The sequence below is a fragment of the Contarinia nasturtii genome, unplaced genomic scaffold, assembly GCF_009176525.2.
Source record: "Contarinia nasturtii isolate CC-2019 unplaced genomic scaffold, AAFC_CNas_1.1 Cnas_scaffold_187, whole genome shotgun sequence".
Classification (NCBI taxonomy): Eukaryota; Metazoa; Arthropoda; class Insecta; order Diptera; family Cecidomyiidae; genus Contarinia; species Contarinia nasturtii.
The window spans coordinates 8,512,532-8,524,679 of record NW_022197544.1 but is presented as its reverse complement, the minus strand read 5'-3'; the positions used below and the strand labels follow the sequence as shown (position 1 = coordinate 8,524,679).

At 35.2% G+C, this 12,148-nt stretch overlaps 2 protein-coding genes across 2 annotated transcripts in view; both read left to right on the top strand.

Moving 5' to 3' along the window:
- The window catches only part of LOC116352054, a 587,314-nt gene that overhangs the window by 293,718 nt on the left and 281,448 nt on the right, over positions 1–12,148 (top strand). The window lies entirely within an intron of this gene.
- Positions 7,130–12,148, top strand: part of LOC116336816 (probable serine/threonine-protein kinase dyrk1) — a 13,786-nt gene continuing 8,767 nt past the window's right edge. Inside the window, exons 1-5 of the mRNA XM_031760961.1 lie at positions 7,130–8,869; positions 9,047–10,023; positions 10,472–10,518; positions 10,696–10,813; positions 10,948–12,126. Coding sequence (XP_031616821.1) covers positions 9,916–10,023; positions 10,472–10,518; positions 10,696–10,813; positions 10,948–12,126 — 1,452 coding nt within the window. The 5' untranslated portion in view covers positions 7,130–8,869; positions 9,047–9,915. The remainder of the gene's footprint in view (positions 8,870–9,046; positions 10,024–10,471; positions 10,519–10,695; positions 10,814–10,947; positions 12,127–12,148) is intronic.

Below are 12,148 nucleotides of genomic sequence, written 5' to 3'. Positions count from 1 at the left end.
CAGGCAATCTTCAGAACGCGTCTACTACATCACACAATACAAACACCATCGCAAATGGGATGAGCAAAAGAAGAGGGCGAACGAAATTCAATTACTCGTCTGTCACTGTTAATATGCAGATGATCATTGTTGTTTATTGATTCAGTATGAGTGTTGTTGTTGTTGTTGTTTTTTTTTGTGGGGCGTACTTGTGTGTATCGTCTGCCAATACAGTTCAAATCTATCTATATTGTATGTAAACTAGGCAATTTCAAATTTTCAACTCCATTACTGCAGATTTTATTCAAATGAACCCACACCAAAATGCAAATGTCATACATACATCATGAGCAAGACGGCCAACATGCATTTGGTTAAAATTTGCATACGCATAAATTTCTTTTTTTATTGTTATCCTTCACTTTCCAATTGTTACTTTTCCATAGCAGAAAAAAATTAATTACCAATTATGACAATTTTTTATTGAAATAAGTCTTTTCTAAAAAAAAGTTTTGAAATTGTAAACAGCTGGGGAATGTTTTAAAGCTATTTTTGAAAATAAAATTCAACTCATACATTTTTCAACAATGTAAAATTTTTGGAATTCAGTCTATTACAGCAACACAACAAACAAACAAAAATATGGCCTTAACTTAAATTAACATTTAAACAAACATAAAACAATTTAAATCAATATGCCAAATCGATTGACACGGAGCACCGTTAATCTATATGTTAATCTATATATACATTATACAATATATATATTACACATTACACATTACACAAATCATTACCGTTTTCCACAGTGTTTCTATTTTATTTTTTATCCATGTCTCTTTTTTTTCTCTTTAAGGAAAATGATTTTTACAAAACAAAACTTAAAAAAAATACATTTTAATGAACAAAAATGCAGACTCCGGATAGTATGTTAGAAAAACAAGACAAAAAAAAACTATTATATTTCATAAAAAGAAAAACAACTGAAAATAAATAATTACTATAATGATGAAAAAAATCGTGTTTTTTCAAAATTGGCTGCTGATGTATCACATTTCTTTAAGATTCAAAAATAAAAAATTGAATCGCATTTACTATTATATGACTCGTATTATTTAGTAGGTCAAATCCAATTTTTGTTTGAGTTTCAACGGTATCGAACGTTTGCAAGTAAATTGTCAGCTATTTGTGAAATTTACAGGGTGGGCCAGAATAACTGAAGGGTGTATTTTTGGCTCTAAAAAACACATTTTTGAATAAAATGAAAAAAAAATTCTAGTAGGATTTAACATAAATTTTTAGATTTAGCCTTTGGATTTTATTCTTGCACCGTTTTGTTTGATTACCAGCTTCAGACGTGTTGAAAACGAGTCGGCCAAATTTGTTCGTAACCACTGTTGCACTGTTTTAGCTCGGTGTGCAAGTGCGCCATCCTGCTGAAGTGCGCCACCCATGGTTCGTTTCGAAACAATCTCTTAGCTTGTGGCACTTGGGGTTACCCACGAACTCGATACTAGAAAAACTAGAACATATTAGAAAGATGTCAAATGTACATGTCATATGGCGTTTTACTAGAATAATTAGAAAAAATTAGCACATATTAGAATCCGTGGTTTCCCTCTCGTTGTGGCAACAAGTTTTTGCACAATATTTCTTGTTTATAAAATCTAGCGTTGATTTTTACGTCTTTTTCTATGAAAACCAGAGGAAATTTTCGATCGGCCGAAAATGCGCCCCAAACCATCACTTTTGGAACATTCTGAAAACGTTTAACGGTCTTTTCGTATTCAGGAATGTCAATTGCAGACACTGCGTACACACGATCATTTTGTGCATTGAGACTTGGCTGTAGCAAGAACAACTTTTCATCCGAAAAAACGATATTTGAATAGGCGTGCCGGCGCAACAGTTCTTTGCATTTATGTTTTCTGGCTTGCATATTTTTGATCGTAAGACCATGTCGACGGCGTTTTTTGAAAGGTGTCGTGTTTAAGTCTTCTAGACCGGCTAATATTGTGCTCTTGAGCCAGCTTTCTGGCACTTCTTTGGCGATTTCGGCGAATTTCGGCTTTGACTTGTTTGATGAGTGCTTTTGTACGAACGGATCTTTTTCTCCCGGGTTTCTTTTGTATGTCGACAGTTCCACGTTCCTTGTATCGTTTGATAGTACGTTCAATAAATGTCATGCAAACCTGTTCGCTCAAATAAACAATGAATCAAAATACACATTATCATAATAGTTAGGCTAAGGGTCAACAAACATAGCGGTGCAAGACCGGGTGAATCAAAAGTCATTGTACAGTCGTAAGAATGTTAAGTAAAAACCCTTCAGTTATTCTGGCCCACCCTGTACATTTTCAATTTATGCTGAAGTTCAAACACATGTTACAGTCCAACATGTTGCGTACTATTGGCCCGTTGGCAATTACTTCAGTTCTAGTATTGGGCTGCGCGTGTTTTTGGTAAAAATATACAAGGTAAATTCAATGTTATTGAATAAATTAAAAACATTAAAGTCGATATAGCAATTTATCGATAACCGTCTAACACCTTGTGTTAAGCGCTGTTTTTGGTAAATTTTTAAGTCAGGCAATTTGGAAACGTGTAATTGCACATGAGCTAATGTGCATGCCAAAAATAGATCCATTAGAGGTGAAACACCTCTATATGTTATTCCGATAAATGGACGTTATCCCATTTACTTTTACCGCGTATGATTATTCCGCAAAATATTAAAATCACGTTAGCGCCGTGAAACGGTACAAGGAAATTAACTGAATATCTGATTGAATACGGAGCAAATGTCAATTCCAAGGAAAATGAGAATTTTTTTAACTCCACTTCATGCATCCATCTAAGCAAATATAAGCAATCCTAATGTATTCACTTTTCAGCCAATGAGGAAGTATCGAATTCATTGATTGACGACGTAAATGCGTTAAACTTTCGTAATCAAACCCCACTGAAAACTATAAACTTAATTCTTGTTTCAATTATTTCTTGAGAAAATCCTGTTTTTAATGGAATTGCTTATTTTCATTTTTTTTAGATAAAATTACTGTACCAAGCGCCGTATATTTAAATATATTCGAATATCATAAGAATATGATGAAAGAAACATTCAAACCAATAAAGTCAGATTCAAAATGTTGAAGTAGAACTAAAATCCAACTCAGAGTCTCAACATTTCTTTTTCATTACCCATCGAAATATCACAAAAATACAATTTAATAAACAAATATGCAGACATCATATAGTTAAAAACAAAAACAAAGAAAAAAAGATGACATTTCATAAAAAGAAGAAAGCCAAAAATAAATAATTACTATAATGATGGAAGAAAAGAAAAATCCCCTACGTGTTTATTTTTTTATTGAATTTCGTGTTACTTTATTGTATTTAAGAGTTTCCATATCATGAATTCCTTATGTTCCGTTGCTACACCATTTCCATTTTCCATCTTTTCACATTAGTCACATGTTCACACACACACACACACACACACACACAATGTTTATTCAAATGCATCAATGCTCTTGAGAGGCATAAGCTTTAAGTCATTCTGAAATTAACAAAATTACTTTGTGTCAAATGTAAGTGCCAATATTTAAACATCGTCGTTGATAGAGAAGTGTATATGCTGCAATAACAACAAACATACCATTTCCAAGATGTTTCTATTTCCACATCGATAAACGATAAAGAAACGGAATGTGGATGGACAGAGGAGAGATAGAGCATCGTAAGCGTGTACTTGAAAAAGCAAGAGAAGATGAAACAATAAAAGGAAGAGATTCATGGCAGTCTAGCGCCTTTAATGTTGTCAAACGAATCCAAACGACATGCAAAAGATGGTAATAGTTAGACACTAAACAATGCAGCTAATTTGAAATTCGAAATTTGCTATATTATCCATCCGGTGTTTATGATGACAGCACTAAGGTAATTTGAATGATTAATGTGGCTACGTCTCTATTTTAAGAACGAACATGCTACACATAAAAATGCTAAACATGCCTGCCTACACTAAAACATATTCACAAATGCAGCAGCTGCTGCAGTTTTCCACAGTGCATATTATAGACTGTGGCATGAGCACGATAGAATACAACAGCGACAGGCATTAGGCCAGAAGGGAAAAAAATGTTGATGAGAATGAGTCATTGGGAAATGCATTCATTCGCTTGATGATGATGATGGCAACGCGTATGTGTGAGTGCATATAGAAATGTGCACTATAAACAGGCAACAGTGAAAATATTGTGATAATTGACACACAGGGATTGCACTACTGGGTGGAAAAATCTCTATTTGGTTGAATAACATAAACGATCTTAAGTGCACTCTCGTTTCGGTTTAAATGAAAATCAACATATATTGGACCGTGTATACGAGTAAAATCAAAGAATGAGTGGGCGAGAGATAGAGAGAGACAGATATCGTATATTGCTCAAGAAGACGAGAGCAGCACGGTGTTCTAAAAAAAAATAGAAAAATCCCAGCAAAACGAAAGACAGCAACAGTAGCAAAAAAATCACATTGTATTTAATGATGTCGTAGCGTTTACAAGAGGGAGAAAGAGAGTTACAGAAGAGCCGAATGTACTACTATAAATACTGAAGAATCCTTGTTAATTCTTTAATATATTTTTTTCGTTTACGCCTCTCTCGAGTCTTTTTTTGTTGGTTCTGTTTTTTTTTCTTGTTTCATTGACAGGCTCGCAATTTGCATGTACCGAACGCGAGAGCGCAACAGAAACACACAAAAACAAAAAATGAACAGTACACATAACAAATGAAAATGTGTTTCGCATAAAGCGAATCAAGTCCGCATTCATTCATCGAAAACAATTACCGAGAGAGCACTGTTATTCATTCAGTTTTGCATAAACTGAAGCGACGAACCAGAGAGAGCAAGAGCCCGCTGTTGAACGCAACGAATGAAGAAAAACACCAAAACCATCGAAGAACGACCGTAACCGGCACATAGAAAAGTGACAATATTCCGTATTTTGTTTTCCATGAACAGTTTTATATGCACATGGATGGAAAAGAGATATGCGAAACACACAAAAGCCATTATATTGTGCGTTATGGTCGACGAAAAAAAAGATATCATGGACAAATATCACAGATTCAGAAAATAAAAGAGAAAGAGGAAACAACAGTTGAATGAACAGCACATTCCCTTTAGTATAATTTTTTAATGTACAATGCATTTTATGTGTGTTTCGAAACTCTCTTTTATTTATTTATTTTTTTATTCGTCAAAAAACTTTCAGTTCTCTACCTTGCTCTGCTCTCTCGGTCATCATATCGTCATTTTTTGGCTTTTCTTGTCATTGACGAGCGCGCGCGCGCGCGTGCTTTGTTCGCATTCGCTTTTGTCATGTTTTCTTGTTGTTTGGCAGTATATTTCATGGAAAACTTCATCGCATGATTCAATATGACACAAAAATTGAAAACAAGAAAAAGAATATGGCAAAGAAAAGAAAGGACCGAATACAAAAAAAGGAAAAATACAACACAAAAACTGAATCATATCCCCTATTTTTCAATGTTGGTTTTCCATTGTCTACACCTTCTATTTTATACGCGCAAGAGCGCACCATACACACGACAGAGCATCATGAGCGCGATCCATATCGAAGTCGATACACACTTTCCAACTTGATTCTTCGGCTTCGGTCGTCATAGTGTTCTGTAACAAATGCATTCAAATGAGCACGCACGCAAACGATGAGTGTCTATGTAATTGTGCGCGCGTGGTCGCACATTTGCCGCACCATAAAAGATGCGTGTTTGATTCACTTCATGAAGCGCGCGCGATTCATTATAGATGGTGGCGATGGCGGTGGCGGTGACGATATGGTAGTGATATTGGTGTGTATTATCGCTGAATGTACGTACGTCGTACATATCATAACATCATTGTGCACCGGTAGTACATATACTATATTCACTCACGACCAACGCGTTACGTTCAACGACGACACATCAACAGTAGTTATAATAACAACAACAACAATAGCAACATAAACGACAATACGTATAAATGTAAAAACGATTGCAGCAAAATACAATCAATTCATCCCTTGTTTGAACTTTTGCATGTTACTGTACGCATAGTCTGACAATTCAGGGACCAAACCATTCACAATGTACACCAAATACAAATTGATTTTTGTTAACACACTGATGTTCGGAAATTCGCAATAATAAATGCGATTAACATTAAATGGCCATGGAGGAAAAATAACGATTAAATTTAGTCACACGAAAAATGAACTAAAGTTACCATGCGGCTTGATACAAATTTGATTCTAATCGGATTTATTAACAAATTTACTTAAGAATAGACATTCAAAGGATCAAATTATCTATGCGCTTCGATGACCATCATTCCATAGAAAGAAAAAAAAAGTAGCCAAAAAGCAACCAAAGATGAGAAAATTGAATTTCTCGAATTTTCCAAAAAAAAATCATCATATCCAGTTGAAATCGAGTCCCTGTACACCGTTATAGGTTATATTCTAGCTATATTTGTATCATCCATTCGTTTTTAATATGTTTGGTAGCGCGCATCTGAATACTTGTGTACATGTGTACACAGAGGTGTACGTGTGTGTGAGTGTGTTTTTATGTGCGGCAAGGAATCGTGGAAAATGTTCAAATCGGTATTTTATGATAATCGTAGCAATCGTGTACACTGTAGATTCTATATGTAGTTGTTGTTATTTCTGTACAGTGTGCACATCGAGTATAGTTGTGCATACTATATATATAGAGAGAGAGACGGTAATGTACATTTGCGAGTTGGTTTTTGAGCAGGCTCTCCCCCTCTTTGGTTCAAATTCATACGGTTAATCGGCAATGGATTTTCATGGTCGGTGTACAGCGAGCGAGTGAGTGAGCGCGCACAAGAAGGAATATGGCATGCATATATATATATATATATATATATATATATATATATCACATAAAAGTACGCTGAGAGATCCGAGAGACCGTCAATGAGTTGTGTTTTGCCTGTGTGCTGTGTTTCCTTCTGCCGTTCCCTTCCGTTTCGCCTTTAGCTCTCCTTTCTTGTATACGTTTTGTGTTTTTTTTATCTCTGTGGCTCAGCACATTCATTCTCGATTGTGATTGTGAACGAGAGTGAGTGTTAAGCGAGTGTATGCTCTCGCTATCGATGGTACTGTTTCGTTGTTAGGTATTTTGTGTGCGCGTATATTTACACTCTTTACGAATGTGCAAAAAAAATTTCATTTGTTTGCCGAAAAGTGAATAAAATAAATCGAAATTAGCTAAATAGATAAATAGATTTGTCGGAAATATTTTCGTCATATCTATCTAAAGTGAATTAAAGACTGCCTGAAGTGAATTTGTATTGCAAAAGTTTTGTGAAAGAGAGCGCAGTAATAGTAGCGTCTATCGTATCCCCATATCCTTCGATGGTGGTGTCCGCTCTATTCTCAGTCTCCGGTGTGTTTGTCCCATTAGGCATCGATTCATTCCATTTGATACACAACATATTTGAATTAAATTAGTACAATTTATTTGATCCTGCCAAGACCAACCATTCGACTTGAACATTGTATTTGAACTGTGTACAGTGTTGTATGTCATTTTGTTGTAAAGTGTAAATTCAACTTTACTCCATTTGCACTGTTGTTTCTTGTGTGTGTTTCTTTTTTGTTGTGTGTGCAAAAGTTAAATGGAAAACACCAAAGGATTTTTATCGTAGTCGGGATGTGTTAGCAGGCTACACAAGAGATAGAGAAGAACGAATGAAATATGTTTGCAGATTGATTCGCATCGTTTCCATCGTTGTTGTTTTTTCGATTGGATTGTTGAGTGTGTGTTGATGTGTCGAATGGACCGTACATTGCCAAAAAACGGATAAAACGATAACATTCTTCCCGTTCCGAAAGAAAGAGTTGAGTGAAAAACTATAGAGAGGAGAAAAACCGATTTTCTTACATCCCATTCACTTCATTCATCCGTATTTGCCTACCTAAATCCACAATTGCTATTTTTGATTGCTTACTTATTCGCTTTTGTTCGCTCACTTGCGCCCCATGAGCACAAAACAACAAATCCATTTCGGTTATTTACACACAAAAAGTCGCAGTTCGGCTGAATTTTGTACCTTACCATTTTCATGCATCAAACAAAAGTTTAGCTCGCTTTGGCTAAAATATTCATTCGATTTTGGAGTTTTTTGCTGTTTTTTTTTTTAATCTGAATTTTATTAGGCGGATTTAAAGTGTGATTCAAAAGTGGAATTTGGCATTGTTTGGAAAAGTTATTTTCGCTGATGACAGAGGAAAGATCGAAGGAAACACGTCAAAGCACAATGAAGATACAACTAAATTGTGTGGATAATAAAACTGAATACATAGGCATAGGAAGTAAGCAATAGAATTTGAATATACATTATACTGAATGTTTGTATATACTGGTCTCCTGCTGCTTATACTTGGCATATGAATCAGCGACATTGACATCGTGTGTGCATTCACAGCACAAACAGCATTAGATCATTTGTACCATTTTGGACAACTTAATTTTTTTTTGCAACACACGCCGAAAACGCGCGCGCTACTTCGGGAATAACAACAACAATAGCAACGACAAAAATACCGCCGATGTATGTAATAGAACCGAGATTTGAATGCTCGATGAAAAGCAACACAGTGACAACAACAAATTCGAATTAAAAACGTGTACACACAGTTCGAGTGCATACAACCAGAAGAGAGAGAAAAAAACGAACCACATAAAACATAAAGAGGAACAAGAAACTACGACGACAACGTCAACGACGAAAAAAAGAGAACCGCACGAAGCACAATGGATTAAGTCTCATTTGGATGACTCTATTTATTGTTAGTACTTTGTACGCGTGAAGTGGATAGTAGATATTATACTTTTGCCACTAGTTTTTCGCTTTTAACTCTCTTTCTGTTCTTATTATGCATTTTGTTCAAACAATTTGAAAGCTCATTTTGTGTAATGTGCATTATGCTTTTTTTATCTATCTATATACAAAATATATGTTTCAGTTTCACCACTTGAGCTAATATTGTGAAAAATAGTGTAGATTGAGTGTGTTTCTATGTGAATTTATTTGCAAATGCAAGAAAAAAAACAACAACCCATAACTCAAACTTATACCATATTTGTCGAATGAACCTGCATAAAGCCGTATGATTGTATGTAAATTGTGGACATGGATTCATAGCAACAAAAAACATACACACATACATATATATTATACACACAGTCTCTCTGTGTGTCTAGTAAACACTTTGTGCAGAATGATATAAAAAAAAATTCGGTTGCTGTTTCGCCGCTATATCAGAATTTCTCTGCAGTGATAATGGGCCGTGTGTCGTTGTAGATTAATCGGCTTTTGAAAATAAAATATTTCAATTCAATCATTAAATGAATTACAATTCAAACTCTATACATATGCGAATATATTCACATTCATCGACCGTCACATTGCAGCGTAATAAAGAACAAGTATTTTATCAATTTTTTTTTGTTTTCGACAACAGTGTGTGTGCGTATCTGTGCTGAAGCACCACACCGTCACATCAACTCGCGGATTCATACGGTTTACAATATTTAAATTCGATCAAAATTTTATGGAAACCTATCGACAACCTATTTTCATCGACAAACAAACAAAAAAAAATAATTCAATAAACGAACAAATAAGGGCTGCTGCATACGGAACAGAGAAAAAAACCGTACCAATTAAAAGTGATTGTGTTTCGATAGCATAGCAGAGTGTGCATTGAGTGTTGTTATTTCTCGGTGGTTTTTTTTTTTCTCTCGCTCGTGTGTGAACTTCAGTGTTTTCGGTTTGTGTGTGGTTTCACTTCAGATTCCATGTTCATTTACACTGCATTCTATTGTGTCGATAATGATTGCGGCAATTGCTAGTCTCCATAAACTCATATTCGTTGCAATATTCCTGCAATTGAATCATGTGAACTGTTCATCGAACGATGCTGGATCCCATTTATTGCTGGTAAATGTTTTGCCTTTTGTTTGTACTCTATATTTTTTTTTGTTCTGTTCGCCTCTTCCACAAAACTACATTGTTTTAAATAGTTTATCCCCCTGCATATTGAAAATCGATCGGAAGTATTTGTGCATAAACGATATAAAGTGGAAAGACGAAAAAAAATAAACACGCACCAAAATTGTGCGGGCGATAAAGTTTTTAAAATGATTGCCCGGTAGCAATTCCGATCAACTGGTCAACAAATAGTTTTTAACCGTCAGCTCAAACTCAATTAGCGATAATGAAAGCACTTTTTTCTCTTAAAAAAAACATCGGGGAGCGGGCACCAATTTACACCAAGCCTTTAATCGAGCAATTCATTTATATATATGTATTTATACATAAAACGATTTAACACTAATTAATTAATTACTCAACTAATTTTCATTTATTATTAATTTGCACATACAAGAATCATAACATTATTGATGCTGTTGGTGTTGCTGCTGATACTGATTCGTAAGTGTTAATTAAAAAAGTTATTTTATTCGCTTCATTGTTGTTACAACAAACCGATGAATGCTCGCTGAAACTGTGTTTAAAATACAAGTTTACCACTCTTTTTTTTCTCTATTCATTGGAATTTTCCTTATCGCTACTTTTTTTTCTTCTATCGTTGGTGTTTGTTTCGAACAGGAGAAACTTTCGATATGATCAAATGACGATGAGCGCGAAAAATCGCTTGCACAAGCGAAACACAATGGACATTCAACCAGTCATTATGCCATTTACTTCAGATGATTATCCAACAACGGTTAGTTTTTATTCACTTGGGGTTTTTTTCATTTGCATTTCTGCCTCTTCATTGACTTTTGTTAATGTCTTTTTTTTCAATTTGCATGTTGATTTTTTATCCCATTTGATTGTTTCTTTTTCTTCTTCCAATAGTTACCAAAAGGCATATGCCAATTATACACGGGTTCAACATGTGAACCATTTCTTAAGAATCAAACGGTATTTGTGCCGCCACATTTGACATTGGAAAGTTTAGAAGATAATTTAAAGGTGGCCTATTATGGTGTTATCAAAGAATCAAAGGACATGAATCCAAATTGCCGTGGCTTTGCTTTGCCCAGTTTGTGTTTTAGTGTATTGCCAATTTGTCGTACACCGGAGAAAACAAATCATCAATATTTTCGAAATATTGCATTGCAAAAGGAGAAAGAACGACTTCGAAAATTGGAATTGGCGGCAGCCGCTTTGGCTACAACTACAATTGCTTCAACAACGTCAACAAAAAGAACAACAACAACGATGACAACAACGACATTGCCATCGTCGTCATTAACGACAGCAGCAGCAGCAGCAGCAGTAGTTATACCAGAAACCACAACAATTACCTCGACCAAATCAACAACACAAGAAACAAAAAGTACCCATCTTGAATCACACCTTACAATAACTCAGGAAAAACATTTAAATTTAACCGATTTTCCAACAACGGTCAAACCAAGACCGAAAAAATCGCAAAAATCACGAGATCGTAAATCAAAAAAACACTCACACCAAAGAGAGAACGGCGACACACATGCATTGCCACCAAGAGATGGCCCATACAATGATTATGAAAACGATAAATCACGACGAAATCGACGATTTTTGGGCGATTTCTGGGATGAACATTTGAATTTTGGTAATATGGCCGAAAAATTTCGACATTTAAGACAAGCAATGCCAATATCACATTCGATGATTTATTCACCCGATTCAAATTATCCACCGGCACGTTCAACATCCAATTTACGACGCATTTGTCGCAACGAATGTGAACTGTTGGAAAATGAATTGTGCCAAAAAGAGTATGCAATTGCAAAACGACATCCGGCCATTGGTCAAGTGTTACCCATTGAAGATTGTTCGAATTTACCAGACGAAATGAACGATTGTTCGAGCTTAGGCATTGCCATTGAAGTTGATGAAAATGAAGATTGCTATTGGGAAAATGGTTCAAAATATCGAGGTACAGCGGCCGTTTCAAAGTCGGGAAAACCATGTTTAACCTGGGCACGTCTTATGAAAGAGATTGCCGAATATCCAGAATTGGTTGGCACAAATTATTGCAGGTTGGTAATTACATTTTTATTTTTTT